Source organism: Pseudophryne corroboree, chromosome 11 (assembly GCF_028390025.1).
Source record: "Pseudophryne corroboree isolate aPseCor3 chromosome 11, aPseCor3.hap2, whole genome shotgun sequence".
NCBI lineage: Eukaryota > Metazoa > Chordata > Amphibia > Anura > Myobatrachidae > Pseudophryne > Pseudophryne corroboree.
Window position 1 is genome coordinate 295,065,569 of NC_086454.1, and position 20,070 is coordinate 295,085,638.

The following is a 20,070-nucleotide window of genomic DNA, read 5'->3' on the forward strand; positions in this document are numbered from 1 at the left end:
ATGATGGCGTCCCGCCTAAACAAAAAACTAGATATTGCGCCAGGTCAAGGGACCCTCAGGCAATAGCTGTGGACGCTCTAGTGACACCGTGGGTGTACCAGTCGGTTTATGTATTCCCTCCTCTGCCTCTCATACCAAAGGTACTGAGAATAATAGGAAAACGAGGAGTAAGAACGATACTCGTGGTTCCGGATGGGCCAAGAAGAGCTTGGTACCCAGAACTTCAAGAAATGATATCAGAGGACCCATGGCCTCTACCGCTCAGACAGGATCTGCTACAGCAGGGGCTCTGTCTGTTCCAAGACTTACCGCGGCTGCGTTTGACGGCATGGTGGTTGAATTCCGGATCCTAAAGGAAAAGGGCATTCCGGAGGAAGTCATTCCTACGCTGATAAAAGCCAGGAAAGAAGTAACCGCAAACCATTATCACCGTATTTGGCGAAAATATGTTGCGTGGTGTGAGGCCAGGAAGGCCCCAACAGAGGAATTTCAGCTGGGTCATTTTCTGCACTTCCTACAGTCAGGAGTGACTATGGGCCTAAACTTGGGTTCATTTAAGGTCCAGATTTCGGCTCTGTCGATTTTCTTCCAGAAAGAACTGGCTTCACTGCCTGGAGTTCAGACATTTGTAAAGGGAGTGCTACATATTCAGCCCCCTTTTGTGCCTCCTGTGGCACCTTGGGATCTCAACGTGGTGTTGAGTTTCTTAAAATCACATTGGTTTGAGCCACTTAAAACTGTGGATTTGAAATATCTCACGTGGAAAGTGGTCATGTTATTGGCCTTGGCTTCGGCCAGGCGTGTGTCAGAATTGGCGGCTTTGTCATGTAAAAGCCCTTATCTGATTTTCCATATGGATAGGGCAGAATTGAGGACTCGTCCCCAGTTTCTCCCTAAGGTGGTATCAGCTTTTCACTTGAACCAACCTATTGTAGTGCCTGCGGCTAATAGGGACTTGGAAGATTCCAAGTTGCTGGACGTAGACAGGGCCTTAAAAATTTATATTTCCAGGACGGCTGGAGTCAGGAACACTGACTCGCTTTTTATCCTGTAGGCACCCAACAAAATAGGTGCTCCTGCTTCTAAGCAGACTATTGCTCGCTGAATTTGTAGCACAATTCAGCTGGAGCATTCTGTGGCTGGATTGCCGCATCCTAAATCAGTAAAAGCCCATTCCACGAGGAAAGTAGGCTCATCTTGGGCGGCTGCCCGAGGGGTCTCGGCTTTACAACTTTGCCGAGCTGCAACTTGGTCAGGGGCAAACACGTTTGCTAAACTCTACAAATTTGATACCCTGGCTGAGGAGGACCTTGAGTACTCTCATTCGGTGCTGCAGAGTCATCCGCACTCTCCCGCCCGTTTGGGAGCTTTGGTATAATCCCCATGGTCCTTACGGAGTTCCCAGCATCCACTAGGACGTCAGAGAAAATAAGATTTTACTCACCGGTAAATCTATTTCTCGTAGTCCGTAGTGGATGCTGGGCGCCCATCCCAAGTGCGGATTGTCTGCAATACTTGTATGTAGTTATTGCCTAACTAAGGGTTATTGTTGAGCCATCTGTTGAGAGGCTCAGTTATATTTCATACTGTTAACTGGGTATAGTATCACAAGTTATACGGTGTGATTGGTGTGGCTGGTATGAGTCTTACCCGGGATTCAAAATCCTTCCTTATTGTGTCAGCTCTTCCGGGCACAGTATCCTAACTGAGGTCTGGAGGAGGGTCATAGTGGGAGGAGCCAGTGCACACCAGATAGTACCTAATCTTTCTTTTAGAGTGCCCAGTCTCCTGCGGAGCCCGTCTATTCCCCATGGTCCTTACGGAGTTCCCAGCATCCACTACGGACTACGAGAAATAGATTTACCGGTGAGTAAAATCTTATTTTTGACCGTGTGGAATTCTTAATTCAATAAACTGTTTTCATTGCTCCCATATTCAAGTTTAAGTTCACTACCCAACCCCTAAAAGAATTAGCGTGAAGATACATAGCCTATATGTTAACGGACAGTCTAAGGAACGTGTGCATTTTTAAAATGCGATCAGTTTAGCGACCCCGAAAACGATGGATTTGACACTACTGTCGGTCATTTTGGACATTTCATTTTTCAACCCTTCTCACCTGGACTTAAACAGCATCGGGAGTGTCACTATTCATCTCTGCGACCCCAAAAACTATGGATTTTTACATGTCACCCCCTTCCCACCCCCACCCCTAGGGGTGCTAGGGGTGTCTTACCCCCACAGTATTTTTTCCCAGATTGTAAGTCATATGTGTACCAAGTTTGGTGTAACTTGCTCCAGGCATTCCAGAGTTATGCTGGAACATACACACACACACATCTATATATATATATATATATATATATATATATATATATATATATATATATAATACACATATAAAGTGGCGTCAGGAGGGGGTGACACCAAAGTGCCAGCTCTTTTGTAGTGACAGGAGCAGAGTGCTGCAGTGAGATAAACTCCTGCAGTACTCGGTTCCTGTTACAGATAACAGCCGGCACTGCACGCTGAGCAGTCTCCGGGGGCAGCCAGCATCTTCGGGGAAGCTGGACATGCCCCCGGAGCGAAGAATGAAAAAAAAAAAAGATCAGAGGGGCCATGCCCCCTTTTGGATTAGACCACACACCCTTTTCGGACGCCCGCTGCTCCGGCGGGAAAGGGGGTGATAACTCACCCGGTGACGCCTCTGTATATGTATGTATGTATGTGTGTGTGTGTGTGTGTGTGTGTGTGTGTGTGTATGTATGTGTATATATATATATATATATATATATATAACCAAAGAAGTATATCTCTGTGGAGCGCACTTATTGAAGTATTGCTCGATATAATTATACTTAGTTAAGAATGTGATTTAGTATTTGGTTACTGATGAAGAGAGGATGACTTAACAGACACACCCTTTTGCTTTAAAACACTTGTTTATTTTTATTGCTAAAAACTATTTTAAATTCTCTTTTCCATTAAAAGAAGTTGATGAACATTTTTACAATGTATTATTGTTCATTACAGACACAAAAATGACTTTCAACCTTTCCAAACAATAAAGTATTTCACCAAACGCGTTTCGTCTTATAGCGACTTCTTCAGGGGTGTTTTTTATGAATGATAAATAATTTGTTTAATTTGAAACGGCTGTATTTTCATAAAGATATGGTCCACAATATGCTTAGAATTATTTTAAAAAATAATTGACTTCCATAATTTAGCAATGTTTGGTAGAACTTCTTATTTGAGAACGCCTGGTAATAAATATTATTCTTCCAAATAATGACTTGTAGTTAGTTTATCCAACTTTTTATTTGTAATTTTACCGCAATTCTTTCATATATCAAAAAAGGATCCAAAGTAGCCTGAATATAATTAAGCCTCTTTAATTTACCAACAGCTCTCCTATATGTCTGCATGCATAGAGATCCAGAAGTGGAATGAAATGATCCTTTTTTGATATAGGAAAGAATTGCGGGAAAATTACAAATAAAAAGTTGGATAAACTAACTACAAGTCATTACTTGGAAGAATAATATTTATTACCAGGCGTTCTCAAATAAGAAGTTCTACCAAACATTGCTAAATTATATAGCATATTGTGGACCATATCTTTATGAAAATACAGCCGTTTCAAATTAAACAAATTATTTATCATACAGAAAAAACACCCCTGAAGAAGTCGCTATAAGACGAAACGCATTGGGTGAAAATACTTTATTGTTTGGAAAGGTTGAAAGTAATTTTTGTGTCTGTAATGAACAATAATACATTGTAAAAATGTTCATCAACTTCTTTTAATGGAAAAGAGAATTTAAAATAGTTTTTAGCAATAAAAAGAAACAAGTGTTTTAAAGCAAAAGGGTGTGTCTGTTAAGTCATCCTCTCTTCATCAGTAACCAAATACTAAATCACATTCTTAACTAAGTATAATTATATCGAACAATACTTCAATAAGTGCGCTCCACAGAGATATACTTCTTTGGTTTCTATTTAATATCGGTCTCTTTCGACAGGGGATCATCTCTGTGTAGAAGCTTGCCCATCGTTAATTGGTATCTATATATTTTCATTTATTTATTTATTTTCACTAAAAAAAACAAGAGTTCCAATTTTAGAGTCCAAATTTAGAGCGCATTAAGGGGTTGTTTAGTCTTGTATCCCTTATCCAAAATGCTTGGGGCCAGACGTATTTTGGATATAGGATTTTTCCGTATTTCGGAATAATTGCATACCATAATGAGATATCATGGTGATGGGACCTAAATCTAAGCACAGAATTCATTTATAATTCATTTACACCTTATACACACAGCCTGAAGGTAATTTTAGCCAATATTTTTTATAACTGTGTGCATTAAACAAAGTGTGTCTACATTCACACAATTCATTTGTTTCATATACACCTTATACACACAGCCTGAAGGTCATTTAATACAATATTTTTAATAACTTTGTGTATTAAACAAAGTTTGTGTACATTGAGTCATTAAAAAACAAAGGTTTCACTATCTCACTCTCATTCGAAAAAGTGCGTATTTCGGAATATTTGGATATGGGATACTCAACCTGTGTATGTGTGTATATATATATATATATATATATATATATATATATATAATATATATATATAAATAGATCTAGAAGAAAGAAATTGGCGGCACTCAGATGTGCTTCAATCAAAATTCAAGTATATTGTTAAGAATACATAATAATGAATCCGACGTTTCGGGGCCTGGATGCCCCCTTTGTCAAGGTGTATATGTGTGTGAATGCTGGTGATGTATGCTTTGTGTATATACTGTACACACTACAGAGATGATTGGCCATCCGTAACTGCATTTATGGGGTCATTCCGACCTGTTCGCACGCTGCCGTTTTTCGCAGCACATCGATTAGGTCACTACTGCGCATGCATATGTACCGCAATGCGCAGGCGCGTCGTACGGGTACAAAGCGGATCGTTGCTGGGCGATGGATTTAACGAAGAATCCATTCGCACAGCCAATCGCAAGGAGATTGACAGGAAGAGGGCGTTTGTGGGTGTCAACTGACCGTTTTCTGGGAGTGTTTGGGAAAACGCGGGCGTGTCCAAGCGCTTGCAGGGCGGGTGCCTTACGTCAATTCTGGGACCAGACAGGCTGAAGTGATCACAGCGGCTGAGAATGTTCAGACCTACTCAGTAACTGCAAAAAATGTTTTTGCAGAGCTCGGCTGCACAGGCGTTCGCACACTTGCAAAGCGAAAATACACTCCCCTATAGGCGGTGACTATCTGATCACAGAGCTGCAAAAAGTAGCTAGCGAGCGATCAACTCGGAATGACCCCTTTAGAACGGTCATGGAACATGGGCAAGGAAATTAGAGCTGGGCTGCTGACAGCTTCCATTGTGTGTTGTATCTGATACATGCTGAAACATTGTGCTTTTACTCCTTTCTAATGACCGAGAAAGGCATTTTCTATGTAATATTGTACATGCACACTTGGTATATGCTGCAGGCAATTCAGAAACGTGATGCCCTCCTGCGTCAGTCAGAGGCTGATCTCCTTCAAGCTCGCAGCTCTCTGAAATCCCTCAATCAGGAGATAGAGCGCCACCTAGAGTCTGCCCGGGGTATGGAGAGGAAACTGCAGAATGCACAGAAAGAATGTGACCAGAGAGACAGAGAGAATAGCGCCCTCAGGACAGAAATACAGGAGCTGAGGAAAGAGCTGCAAGAGACTTACAGACTCCACAAAGAAGCAGGTACCTAGCCCTCTGGGATGATATTGGGCAGGCAGTAGGCGATTGCATGGGACAAGCAACAGTCAGCGTGGTGGAATCATTGCAATCTAGGCCTCAAGTTACTAAATCGTTGGAGACTTGTAATAATAATAATTAATTCTTCTGTGACCAGTGCAGGCCCTGGCGGGGCAGGAGGAGAAGACTCTTCTAGTGGAGAGCGCCCTGCAGAGCACACAGGAGCAGCTGAGCGAGCGTGTGGCTGAAGTAGTAAGGCAGGAGCAGCATGGACGCAAGATGGAAAGTGAAATCCGCACACTGAGGGAGCAAGCCAATGCCAGCGACGAGGAAGTGGAGCAGTGCAGGTACCGTCTGCATCTGCCTGCAGTGTCATCTGAATGCTGTGTGATCACCAGCTAATTTCCTCTGTGTCCGCAGGGCACTAATGGAGCGCCTGAAATCAGAGCTTAATGAGGCAAAAAAGAGACATCAGTCGTCTTCACAGGAGGCCATGAAGCTGCAGCACTCACTGAGCAAACTGCAGCTGGAGCAGACTAGTGATCAGGAGCAACACAAGGCTCTGCAGCAACAGGTAACGGCCGCCTGTGGCTCTCCAGTCCACGACTGTCACACAACGGCTTGTCCAGTGATGGCGTAGCATTATTTAAAACACTGGTGTCTTGTAGCTACAGGAACAAAGTGTGACTCAGCAGGCTCTCCGGGCAGAGCTGGAGCAGCAGCAGATACGCCATGAAGAGCTGCAGCGGCAGCACCAGAGGGCCAAGGAGCGAGAGACCACACTGCAGAGAGAGGTGGAGGAGCTAAGCCTGAGGGTGAAGCACTCTGACCGGCTGGTGAGTGGCGGTAGCACGGTGGGGTCTAACGGCACCAGGGGGCACTCAGTCACTGATATTTTGTACTTTTGCTGTTGCAGCTGGCAGAGAGGGATCGGGCACTGCAGAGTTTGCAGAGCAGTTACTCCAAGCTGGAGAGGCGATGGCAGACCGATCGGGAGGAGACCAGAGACTGCAACGCTCAGTTAGAGCTCACCAAGAGTGCTCTGCAACAAGCACAAAGAAAGATCCAGGCTCAGAGCCAAGAGGTGAATGCTGCCACTAAGCTACCTATCCTTGTATCACACACACGAGATTTAGGTTGTGGTAGATGCATTCCTGTGTGCAGTCATTATCCCTGCACAGCCCCCTCACATCAACTGCCTTTGTCCCCCCTTTACTCATGCACTAACCTCACCTCTTCCATCCCCAGTCCAAGCATCTGGAGGAATCTTTAGTACGCTTACGCTCCAATGAAGAGGCTGCACAGAAAACGGCAAGGGGGCGGAGTCAAGAGTTAAACACCGCCCAGGAGTGTCTGCAAGATCTTAAGAACCAAGTCTCTGCGGCTCAGGCTGGTCAGCGGGAAGCGAGAGAGCAGGTAGGTGACAGGGGCAATTAGACAGTGTACAGTGTAGATTCAATGTTACACCCGTTGCCATGGCAGCTAAGGGTGCCCATCGTACATTACTCCCTCCTATTGCTTCTTAGCAATGGGGGGGCTGAGGTGTGAAGTGTTGTGCTACTTCAGCATTGTCCCTCAAAGTGCAGTTCTATGGCGGAGATACTAAGAGAATAAACCATGGCAAAACATTTGTTATATGTTGCTTTATTTCTTAAACCAATTGTGTTGAACCTTAGAAAGGTCATTCATTACTTCATCAAAGTACAACAGCATTTCTGCTGAAAAAGACATACAGGGAACAGCAGGTTGTACCGATTACCATCCCCTCCTGAATGCTTTCTGGCTCAGCAGGATGGTCACACATGGCTGTATCTCCTGCATCCTGCAGGATGGTCACACGTGGCTGTATCCCCCGCAGGATGGTCACACGTGGCTGTATCGCCTGCATCCTGCAGGATGGTCACACGTGGCTGTATCCCCCGCAGGATGGTCACACGTGGCTGTATCCCCCGCAGGATGGTCACACGTGGCTGTATCTCCTGCATCCTGCAGGATGGTCACACGTGGCTGTATCCCCCACAGGATGGTCACACGTGGCTGTATCTCCTGCATCCTGCAGGATGGTCACACGTGGCTGTATCCCCCGCAGGATGGTCACACGTGGCTGTATCTCCTGCATCCTGCAGGATGGTCACACGTGGCTGTATCCCCCGCATGATGATCAGACGTGGCTGTATCCCCCGCAGGATAATCAGACGTGGCTGTATCCCCTGCAGGATAATCACACGTGGCTGTATCCCCCGCAGGATGGTCACACGTGGCTGTATCTCCTGCATCCTGCAGGATGGTCACACGTGGCTATATCCCCCGCAGGATGGTCACACGTGGCTGTATCCCCCGCAGGATGATCAGACGTAGCTGTATTCCCCGCAGGATGATCACTTGTGGCTGTATCCCCTGCAGGATGGTCACACGTGGCTGTATCCCCCGTAGGATGGTCACTTGTGGCTGTATCCCCCGCAGGATGGTCACACGTGGCTGTATCCCCCGCAGGATGATCAGACGTGGCTGTATCCCCCGCAGGATGGTCACTTGTGGCTGTATCCCCTGCAGGATGGTCACACGTGGCTGTATCCCCTGCAGGATATGAGGCTGCTTTCATAGTGTGCGGGGATAAGACCTACATGTGCTTTGTTGCTTAGTAGAACAAACAGAAACTAGGTGTAAGATTCCTCTAGCATCTGGATAAAGGTTCTGCCTAGTGCTCTGGTTAATTACTGGAAAGCATCTCAGCAGTGGAAATGTTGCCATACCAAGTCAGAACGGGATACAAAGGGATAATGCCACCACTGTTCTCTGTGACCTCCATCCTCTGAGGTGTAGCAGTCCCTGAAAATAAGGGCCTGGCCTCTGCCCTAGTCACATACATTTAGGGTCACAGCGCTGCTCCTGTGCGGAGGTCATGGTGACTGTGGGCAGTACTCTGTGTGCAGCCTTCTGTAAGGAATGGAGTTCTTCAGGGCCCTCAACAGCAGTGAGCAGGGGACTTCTGCAACTAAAGTGAGGGAGTCAGGGAGCACTGGGAAGAGGATGCAGCCTGTAACGTCACTGGCAGCTAGCAGCATCGGTTGCAAGTGCATTGGGAATCAGCAGTCTCATGGATTCAGTCTACAAAATGGCTGCCCCCAGCTGGTGTAGTTTTACTTTTTAAGGGATTCTAATTAAATGCAACATTGTTACTGTCATATTCTCCAGTGTTTAACCACCACCCTGACTTTTAGTTTCTACTTGCACCTTGTTTAGCAATGCCTACTTTCATAGCAGAGTTTGATAAGCTCTAGGAAAGGTGTAATACGACTCGCTCTCTAAAATTGTGTCACGTTTGTTCTCTGAAACGTAATAATGTTACATTTGGGAAGGTGAAATGATCAGATGCACTTTCCTCCTGCAGCTCAGTGAGCGGAACAAAGAGTTAGCGGCACTACGGAATGAGCTACAGCGAGTGCAGCAGAGAAAGGCCGAGCTGGAGAGAGACGCCGCTGCGCAGGAGGAGCGAATCAGGCGCATGAGTACAGAGGTGAAAGCTCTACATGATCTGCACCGGCAGAAGGAGCAAGAGGTGAGGGTTGGGAAGGGAAGAGTTACCAGGCTGACAACGTGACCGTGCCCCTCCTCACCATCCACATCATGTTGTAGGTAGAGGTATGTGAGGGCCGCCTGCGCGAGCTTAGTAACCAGCTACAGCAGTGGCAGAGACTTCACCAGGAGTGCGCACAGCAGCTGAGACAGCGAGAAGAGGACACAAAGCAGCTCCAGGAACAAGTCGCTCTCCTGATGGAGAAGATGAAAGTAGAAGGCAGAGAGGTAATGATCAATAATATCAGCACAGTCAGCCTGGGGTCCTCCAGCTATTGTGAAGCTTTCAGTCCCAGCATTCCCTGCCAAGACATGTTCCACAAGAGCTGGAGAACTACTGCTGGCCTACGCCAGATCTAGAACGTGCTTGTTGGGTGCACCCAGACCTCCTATTGATTTGTCTTCCTTCTTCACAGAGAGACAGCCTGCAGAATGCATTAAATCAGGTGAAGCAGAAGTACAACATAGCCACCAGTGAGGTGAGTGTTTGGTACAGGCCATGGCAGCAGAGCGATAGCTTTGCTGGCTGTATGCCAGATGCACAAAACTTATTAGGAGATAATAATGATAAAATCATGCTATAGTAAATTTTACATATGTAAACAAAATTAAGAGATATGTCTGTGCAGCAATATAAAATCCCCATGGGGACAGACGCATGTACAGCCCATTAGAGGTGACAGAGCATCAGAGTCAGATCCCAAGGCATTGGGGAGGGGGCTGTGCATGAAGGCTGCACATACATCACTCAATGCAGGAAGGTTTCACACCCCTGTCCAGGCCTACAAGAAAAGTAAACTGGGACAAGCAGAAAGAAGAAGAGTTAGGAAACCCTTTTCCGCCAGGATATGTAGTGATAATCCCTAAGCTCTATGGATCAGATCTTAAATTGGCAATAGGCAGACACCAAGATGGGCCCTCGGCCATGCTGAGAATGTCACTACGCTGTCATCAGGCTGGTACCACTGGAATCACCTGAGCTCCCTCTCTTTCTACCTGCTGTAGCACTCGTAGAAGCATTGCTACCGAAGCGAGCCGGTGAATCAGAAGTCCCAAGGTACTGACTTGGTGCCTGCCCAAGACGCCTCTGTTTCCAGGTCCTGGAATAGGAGCGCTACACCTTGTAATTCAGCTGAGATGCCAACAGGGTTACATCTGGATGCCCCTACCAGGCCATTATGTGCCAGTAGATTTCACAGCGAAGAGCACACCTGCTGAGAAAATCTGCTCTCCAACCCTGTGCTGAACGTTTCACTGTCATCGCATGATCCAGCCATTGTTTTAATGAACAGCACAGTATTGGTACCTCCTTAACTGAAGTATGTCTCTGCAGTGGCATGGTCTGATGGAATCTTTATGGCCTTTCCTCATAAGAAAGGGTATGCTCTGACCAGGGTGCTGCCATCTGCTGAGTTCTAGCACAATTACCAGGAGCTGTGCCTGGAAATGGCCATGAGGCACCAGTGTAGAGGGTCTAGTGCAGTTTTGGAGACAGTTCATGTACTGGCTTGTCAGAATGCTGAGCTTATGGGCCATATACAGAGTAGGATACAAAAGGTATGTACAGAACAGGTCCTGCATTGTCACTTGCAGGGCACCTAAGCCACAGCATTTCTGAAATGCTGCGGCCCTGTGTATGAGGGACGGGCAGAGGCGGATTTAGACCTCATGGGGCCCTAAGCGAAATACCGATTTGGGGCCCCCCTACCTCAAACAATCCATAGCACTATATTTTTGTTCTGACTTATGCCCCCTTACATTACAGATGGAGTTCCGTCTGTGCCTGGGCCTATCACCGCGTCTGGGGAGCGCACGTGTCCGTGACACGCACGCGCCCCATTCAATAGAATGAGAGCATCTGTGTGCACTCCCGGCGGGGCTAAGCGGCGACCAATCAGACAGAGTGCCCCATAGAGGTACTGTGTGCGCGCGGCAAAAAAATGGGTGTGGCCAATTAAAATGGGACGTGATACACAGACATATGCCCCCAATAGTGCAGTGCCAGATCCACAATTGCCCCCACAGTGCCAGATCCACAATTGCCCCCACAGTGCCAGGTATACAAATGCCCCCACAGTGCCAGATCCACAAATGCCCCCACAGTGCCAGATCCACAAATGCCCCCACAGTGCCAGATCCACAAATGCCCCCACAGTGCCAGGTATACAAATTCCCCCACAGTGCCAGGTATACAAATGCCCCCACAGTGTCCGGTAATACCCGACACTGTGGGGTCAATTGTAGATCTGGCACTGTGGGGGCAATTGTATACCTGACAGGTATACAAATGCTCCCACAGGGTCAGGTATACAAATGCCCCCACAGCAGTGCTGCAGTGCTTACCGCTGCTGCTGCGCCGTCCGGCTGTGAAGGTGTCAGGAGGAGAGCGCGGCTCTGTCTGGCGCCGGTGGCAGCGGCGTGTAGGACTTCAAACTAGCCGCTGGTTCGTGAGCCAATCAGAGCTCCTGATTGGCTGCCGGTCCGCGAGCTCTGATTGGCTCATGAACCGGCGGTTGGTTTGAAGTCCGCTACGCGCCGCCAGACATAGCCGCGCTCTCCTCCTGACAGCTGAGATACGCTGCCGCCGGACTGAGCGGCAGCGTGTCTCAGTGACACAAGTGGGAAGTGGGGCGCCTCGGGACCCGCCGGGCCCTACGCAACCGTTTTGGTTGCCTAGCGGTAAATCCGGCTCTGGGGACAGGTGGCGCAGGGACTATTTTACAAAACATAGGTGTGTCAGTGCTAGGGTCTACAGCTTTCAATGCAGATTTCCTGTGTCTGTGTTTCACTGTAATCTCCTAATCAATGTGGAAGAAAACAACCGTGGTTGAAATATATTGGAACAAGAGCAGATTTCTTGCCTTAGAAGATTCAAGAACGCCATATACATCACTGGGAACAGCGTTGGCCCATTCATAGTCTACCCATGGGTATCCTGAAGATGATGCAAGGCCATGATGGTACGGGCTCTCCGTATCTACTTGGAGAGGACTGCCTCTTATCAGATTAGATACCCTATTTGCACTTTTTGGTTTTCACAAACGTGGCTGGCCTGCGAATAAGCAAACCTTGGCCAGATGGATTAGAATGGTAATTGCACAAGCCTATGCGCAGGCTGGACTCCCAGCTCCTGCTGCTATCAAAGCCCATTCTACCTGTTGGACCTTCTTAGGTGGCCCGCCGTGGTGCGTCCGCTGAACAATTGTGCGAGGAGGCTACGTGGTCCTCAGTGAAAACGTTCATTAGGTTCTATGCCTTTGATACTTTTGCCTCCCAGGATGCTTCCTTTGGACGCCGAGTTGTTGTGCCCGCTACAATGCGTCCCCTCCCATGAGGAACTGCTTTAGGACATCCCCGATGTATTCCCTGTGGAATCCTAGTGTACCCTGCTGCAGAAAAGGAGATTTATGGTAGATTTACCATAGGTAAATCTCTTTCTGCGAGGTACACTGGATTCCACAGGGCACCCACCCTGACGCACTTAGCTTCCCAGGGTACAGAATATAGTGACAGCAAGTAGTGTGATACACAAGAATGGAATCCACACAGCAGCTACAGGCACACTCAGTTACAGGTACAATGCAGAAGTTATTACAGATAAACAATAAAGCTGCACTGGACTAGGAAGGGAGGCAGTGGTAATATGAGACAGATATTGTCTGGCAGTGTCAGAAAAATCCTGAGGCAGCTCATTCTCAATTGCCTGAGCCAATGCTTCAATTCCTTTCGCAGCCCAGGAGGCTGCCATAGTGGGTTTATGTACAGCACCTGTAAGGGAGTAAATAGACTACAGGTATCCCTCCACACGCTTATCTTTTGGTTCCTTCAGTGAGGTGACAGTGGTGACAGGCAGAGTAGATGACACCACAAGACGGTGACATGATAGTCCATCGGCGGTGGAGTTTCCCACTTGTTACTCAACTCCGCCGGGATAGGATAATGAGCTAGCACCTTTTTAGACAGGGAAAATATCTTTCCTGGAGAAGCCCAAGATTCCGGACGTATGTCAATTAAATGGTCAGAATGTGGTAAGACTACTTTAGTAACCTTCTGACGTTTGAACTTATCAGGTTTCTTAGACGCAGTAGTGGGATCTATCGCATCATCTATTTGGAGAATCGGCTTAATAGCCTCCACTAGGTCAGAAACATCAACCTGTGTTGTAGATTCCTCATCAGAAGCGGCTGTATTGGTGTCTGATGGATCAGTATATTCCCCATCCTTGTCAGAAGAATCATCCGAAATATTAGTGGATTGTGAGGAAGAAATGGCCTGCTTAGATGACCCCTTGACCCCAGAGGGGCGTGGGGTAGACTTTTGTCTAACCAAAGATTGATTTCATTGTTTTAACTGGGTAGACAGAGTGTCCACCCAAGGTGGATTAACTACAGGGACAATATGTGGCTGTAATGGCACAAGAGGTCCCACAGGGGGCGTAAGATGTGTCACAAGTGTATTCAGCATACTCGAGAACGCTGCCGAAGATGGGTCCTGATTGGCCACAGGTGCTGCGGGTTGACTGGGCGGTGTATGGCATCCAGTGACAGAACCATCAGTTAAAACTTCCCCCTCAGGTAAATCTGTGGTGCCAGCACTGCAAGAAGCAGAAGCGGCTGAGGATTTCCCGCCCTGAGTGGCAGACGTTATAGGGAATGTAGCCTTAGAGCGTAACAGTATTTCTCTTACGTCCTAGAGGATGCTGGGGACTCCGTAAGGACCATGGGATAGACGGGCTCCGCAGGAGACATGGGCACTTTAAGAAAGACTTTAGGTATGGGTGTGCACTGGCTCCTCCCTCTATGCCCCTCCTCCAGACCTCAGTTTACTACTGTGCCCAGAGGAGAATGGGTGCATTACAGGGAGCTCTCCTGAGTTTCCTGAAAGAAAGTATTTTGTTAGTTTTTTTATTTTCAGGGAGCCTGCTGGCAACAGACTCCCTGCTTCGTGGGACTGAGAAGAGAGAAGCAGACCTACTTCTGTGAGTTTCAAGGCTCTGCTTCTTAGGCTACTGGACACCATTAGCTCCAGAGAGATTGGTACGCAGGTCTCACCCTCGCCGTCCGTCCCAGAGCCGCGCCGCCGTCCTCCTCGCAGAGCCGGAAGATAGAAGCCGGGTGAGTATGAGAAGTAAGAAGACTTCAGATCTTCACTGAGGTAACGCACAGCAGTAAAGCTGTGCGCCATTGCTCCCACACAGCACACACAGGCAGACACTGTAAGGGTGCAGGGCGTAGAGGGGGTGCCCTGGGCAGCAATAAACCTCGTTTTCTGGCAAAAATATATATATATACAGCTGGGCACTGTATATATAAAGAGCCCCAGCCAGGTTTTTTTTTACATATTTGAGCGGGACAGAAGCCCCCCGCTGAGGGGGCGGGGCTTCTTCCTCAGCACTCACCAGCGCCATTTTCTCCACAGCACAGCGCTGAGAGGAAGCTCCCCGGACTCTCCCCTGCTTATCCACGGTGAAAGAGGGTTTTAAAGATGGGGGGGGGAGGGGGCACATATTTGGCGCAAAATACAGATTACAGCGCTATCTAGGTAAACATATTGTGTTTTTTCCTGGGTCATATAGCGCTGGGTGTGTGTTGGCATACTCTCTCTCTCTGTCTCTCCAAAGGGCCTGGTGGGGAAACTATCTTCAGATAAGAGGTTCCCTGTGTGTGTGGTGTGTCGGTACGCATGTGTCGACATGTCTGAGGTAGAAGGCTCACCTAGGGAGGAGGGGGAGCGTATGAATGTGAGGTCTCCATCGGCGGTGCCGACACCTGACTGGATGGATATGTAGCATGTTTTAAGTGCTAGTGTGAACTTATTGCACAAAAGATTACACAAAGCTGAAGCTAAGGAACAGTCAGGGAGTGAACCCATGTCTGTCCCTATGTCGCCAGAACCTTCAGGGTCTCAGAAGCGCCCACTATCCCAGATAGGAGACACAGATACCGACACGGATTCGGACTCCAGTGTCGACTCTGATGATGCAAAGTTACAGCCAAAAGTGGCTAAATGTATTCGAAATATGAGAGTCAATCACCCGAGTGAACGCTGACCGCTCACACCCCCGGAAGCCACGGACCGCGAAACCGGAAGCCGGAGTGGTGCGTTCCACAGCCCACCAGCAGTGCAGGACGAAGGAGCACTGAGGCTCTGGGAGGCGGCGGCTGGCCAAACAAACAAGGAGGAAGCCCGGATAGAGACGGAGAGCCGACAGCCGGAGCAAAAGGGCAGAAGGTACACCTGTATTGCGCACCACTATCAGGAAATAGAAACAGTACATACTGCTATCCGGAATATTTCTGTCAGCCTACACCAGTTCACTTAGGGTGTGTATGGTCCTATTTTGTCACCATAACAATATATGAGACCTTAGTGTGATGTTCCATAGCACACTGTTTATATATACAAAAAAAAAAAGCACGGTTTTAAAATACCGGAAGCCCTTGTGGCAAAAGGAAACCAGGTCTCGGGACATTTTAAGCGATCAGGCTGTGACTGTGTGGATCTTTTTATATATAGGGACTGGTACTGGAGAAAGATTCTAGATATAAACTGTCCCATTCATTGTGCTCATACAGATTTTTAATTAACTTTTTGGGAAATAAATGTGATTTATTTTAAAGCTTTCATTCAGTCTGATATTTCTTCATATTCTGTCTTTTCTTACCTTTGCTTTCATATTTAAATGCTGCGCCTGGATTTCATATTTAAATCTCATAACCAATAAGGGTAACGGTTTGTCCTACGGCTGCAAATTTAAATCCAAAACCCCATTTCCTAAAGGAGTTTGCGCAGACAATATTTCCTTTATCTTGAATAAAAGAAGTGTTGCATATCACAGAGGAACCCCCTGTCCCTGACACGAGGGTGTACATGTATAAGGGAAAGAAACCTGAGGTAACATTTCCTTCCTCACATGAGTTGAACGAATTATGTGAAAAAGCGTGGAAATCTCCAGACAAAAAACTGCAGATTCCCAAAAGGATTCTTATGGCGTATCCTTTCCCGCCAACGGACAGGATACGGTGGGAATCCTCCCCTAAGGTGGACAAAGCGTTGACACGCTTGTCAAAAAAGATAGCGCTGCCATCCCAAGATACGGCTACCCTCAGGGATCCTGCTGATCGCAAGCAGGAGGTTACCTTGAAGTCCATTTACACGCATTCGGGTACCTTACTCAGACCGGCTATGGCGTCGGCCTGGGTGTGTAGCGCTGTAGCAGCATGGACGGATACCTTATCAGCGGAAATTGAGACCCTGGATAAGGATACCATCTTATTGACCCTAGGACATATAAAAGTGCTGTCTTATATATGAGGGATTCTCAAAGATACATTGGTCTTTTGGGTTCTAGAATCAACGCTATGTCGATTTCTGCTAGATGAGTCCGATGGACCCGGCAATGGACAGGTGATTCCGACTCAGAGGCATATGGATGTTTTACCTTACAAGGGTGAGGAATTGTTTGGAAAAGGTCTCTCGGATGTGGTCTTCACAGCTACAGCTGGTAAATCCAATTTTTTGCCTTATATTCCCTCACAGCTTAAAAAAGCGCCACATTATCAGATGCAGTCCTTTCGGTCACAGAAAAACAAGAAAGTACGAGGTGCGTCCTTTCTTGCCAGAGGTAAGGGCAGAGGAAAGAAGCTGCACAACACCGCTAGTTCCCAGGAACAGAAGTCCTCCCCGGCCTCTACAAAATCCACCGCATGACGCTGGGGCTCCGCTACGGCAGTCCGCCCCAGTGGAGGCACGTCTTCGACTTTTCATCCACATCTGGGTTCACTCACAGGTGGATCCCTGGGCAGTAGAAATTGTTTCTCAGGGTTACAAGCTGGAATTCGAAGAGGTGCCTCCTCGCCGGTTTTTCAAATCGGCCCTGCCAGCTTCTCCCTCAGAGAGGGAGTTAGTGTTAAATGCAATTCACAAATTGTATCTTCAACAGGTGGTGGTCAAGGTTCCCCTACTGCAACAAGGGAGGGGATATTACTCAACCCTGTTTGTAGTCCCGAAACCGGATGGTTCGGTCAGACCCATTTTAAATTTAAAATCCCTGAACCTATACTTGAAAAGGTTCAAGTTCAAGATGGAATCACTCAGAGCGGTCATCGCCAGCCTGGAAGGGGGGGAATTTTATGGTATCCCTAGACATAAAGGATGCATACCTTCATGTTCCAATATATCCATCTCATCAGGCGTACCTGAGATTTGCGGTACAGGATTGTCATTACCAATTTCAGACGTTGCCGTTTGGGCTTTCCACGGCTCCGAGGATTTTCACCAAGGTAATGGCGGAAATGATGGTGCTCCTGCGCAGGCAGGGGGTCACAATTATCCCGTACTTGGACGATCTCCTCATAAAAGCGAGATCAACAGAGCAGTTGCTGAGCAGCGTGTCATTTTCACTGAGTGTTACAGCAACACGGCTGGATTCTCAATATCCCGAAGTCGCAGCTGGTTCCTACGACTCGTCTGACCTTCTTGGGCATGATTCTGGATACGGACCAGAAAAGGGTTTATCTTCCAACGGAAAAGGCTCAAGAACTCATGACTCTGGTCAGGAACCTATTGAAGCCAAAACAGGTGTCAGTGCATCACTGCACTCGAGTCCTGGGAAAGATGGTGGCATCTTACGAGGCCATTCCGTTCGGCAGGTTCCATGCGAGGACCTTCCAATGGGACCTACTGGACAAGTGGTCCGGGTCACATCTACAGATTCATCGGTTGATCACACTGTCCCCCAGGGCCGGTCAGCTTACCGACGCCGGGATCCCGGCAGGGAGGGGCGAGTGCAGCAGGCCCCTTGCGGGCTCGCTGCGCTCGCCACGCTGCTGGCTCGGTGGTGACCTGCGGTCGCCACGGGTTCTATTCCCACTCTATGGGTGTCGTGGACACCCAAGAGTGGAAATAGTCCCTGTTGGTCGGCATGCCGACCATCGGGAAAGTGAGCCGTCGGGCTCGTGGAGGAGGTCATGTGACTGTCGGTCAGCTGACCGGCGGTCACATGAATACCACCCATTTCTCCTGTGGTGGCTGCAGAGTGCTCACCTTCTAGAGGGCCGCAGGTTCGGCATTCAGGACTGGGTTCTGGTGACCACGGACGCGAGCCTCCGAGGTTGGGGAGCAGTCACACAAGGAAGAAACTTCCAGGGTCTTTGGTCAAGTCAAGAAACTTGTCTTCACATCAACGTCCTGGAGCTGAGGGCCATATACAACGCCCTTCGTCAAGATCCAGTCAGACAACATCACCGCAGTGGCTCATGTAAACCGCCAGGGCGGCACAAGGAGCAGAGTGGCAATGGCGGAAGCCACCAGGATTCTTCGCTGGGCAGAAAATCATGTAAGCGCACTGTCAGCAGTGTTCATTCCGGGAGTGGACAACTGGGAAGCAGACTTCCTCAACAGACACGACCTGCATCCAGAAGAGTGGGGACTTCATCAGGAAGTCTTCGCAACAGATTGCAAGTCAGTGGGGACTGCCCCAGATAGACATGATGGTGTCCCGACTCAACAAAATGCTGCAGAGGTATTGCGCCAGGTCAAGAGACCCTCAGGCGGTAGCGGTGGACGCCCTAGTGACACCGTGGGTGTTCTCATTGTTCCAGATTGGCCACGAAGGGCCTGGTATCCGGATCTGCAGGAGATGCTCACAGAAGATCCGTGGCCTCTTCCTCTAAGACAGGACCTGTTGCAACAGGGGCTCCGTCTGTTCCAAGACTTACTGCGGCTGCGTTTCACGGCATGGCGGTTGAACGCCAGATCCTAGCAGAAAAGGGCATTCCGGATGAGGTCATTCCTACTCTGATAAAGGCTAGGAAGGAAGTGACAGCTAAACATTATCACCCTATATGGCGAAAATGTGTTTCTTGGTGTGAGGCCAGGAATGCTCCCACGGAAGAATTCCATCTGGGCCGTTTCCTTCACTTCCTACAGACTGGAGTGAATTTGGGCCTAAAATTAGGCTCCATTAAGGTTCAGATTTCAGCCTTATCCATTTTCTTTCAAAAAGAATTGGCTTCTCTCCCAGAAGTACAGACTTTTGTGAAGGGAGTGCTGCATATTCAGCCTCCTTTTATACCTCCGGTGGCGCCTTGGGACCTTAACGTGGTGTTGAGTTTCCTTAAGTCGCACTGGTTTGAACCACTTAAAACGGTGGAGTTAAAATATCTCATTTGGAAAGTGGTCATGTTGTTAGCCTTGGCTTCGGCTAGGCGAGTGTCGGAATTGGCGGCTTTGTCTCATAAAAGCCCCTATCTAGTTTTCCATATGGATAGAGCGGAATTGCGGACCCGTCCTCAATTTTTGCCTAAGGTGGTGTCATCTTTTCATATGAACCAACCTATTGTGGTGCCTGTGGCTACACGAGACGGAGGATTTCGAGTCCCTTGATGTGGTCAGGGCTTTGAAAATTTACGTGGCCAGAACGGCTAGAGTCAGAAAAACAGAAGCACTGTTTGTCCTGTATGCAGCCAACAAGGTTGGCGCTCCTGCTTCAAAGCAGACTATTGCTCGCTGGATCTGTAACACGATTCAGCAGGCACATGCGACGGCTGGATTGCCGTTACCAAAATCGGTCAAGGCCCATTCCACTAGGAAGGTGGGCTCATCTTGGGCGGCTGCCCGAGGGGTCTCAGCACTACAGCTGTGCCGAGCTGCTACTTGGTCGGGTTCAACACCTTTGCAAAGTTCTATAAGTTTGATACCCTGGCTGAGGAGGACCTCCTGTTTGCTCAATCGGTGCTGCAGAG

At 48.1% G+C, this 20,070-nt stretch overlaps 1 protein-coding gene across 4 annotated transcripts in view; it reads left to right on the top strand.

Annotated features, from left to right (window-relative positions):
* Window positions 1-20,070, top strand: part of PMFBP1 (polyamine modulated factor 1 binding protein 1) — a 326,347-nt gene that overhangs the window by 249,209 nt on the left and 57,068 nt on the right. For all 4 annotated transcript variants that reach the window (XM_063945469.1, XM_063945471.1, XM_063945470.1 and 1 more), the window contains 9 exons: window positions 5,509-5,755; window positions 5,907-6,096; window positions 6,170-6,323; window positions 6,418-6,585; window positions 6,666-6,833; window positions 6,998-7,165; window positions 9,141-9,308; window positions 9,386-9,553; window positions 9,742-9,804. In XM_063945469.1, the coding sequence (XP_063801539.1) occupies window positions 5,509-5,755; window positions 5,907-6,096; window positions 6,170-6,323; window positions 6,418-6,585; window positions 6,666-6,833; window positions 6,998-7,165; window positions 9,141-9,308; window positions 9,386-9,553; window positions 9,742-9,804 (1,494 nt within the window). The remainder of the gene's footprint in view (window positions 1-5,508; window positions 5,756-5,906; window positions 6,097-6,169; window positions 6,324-6,417; window positions 6,586-6,665; window positions 6,834-6,997; window positions 7,166-9,140; window positions 9,309-9,385; window positions 9,554-9,741; window positions 9,805-20,070) is intronic.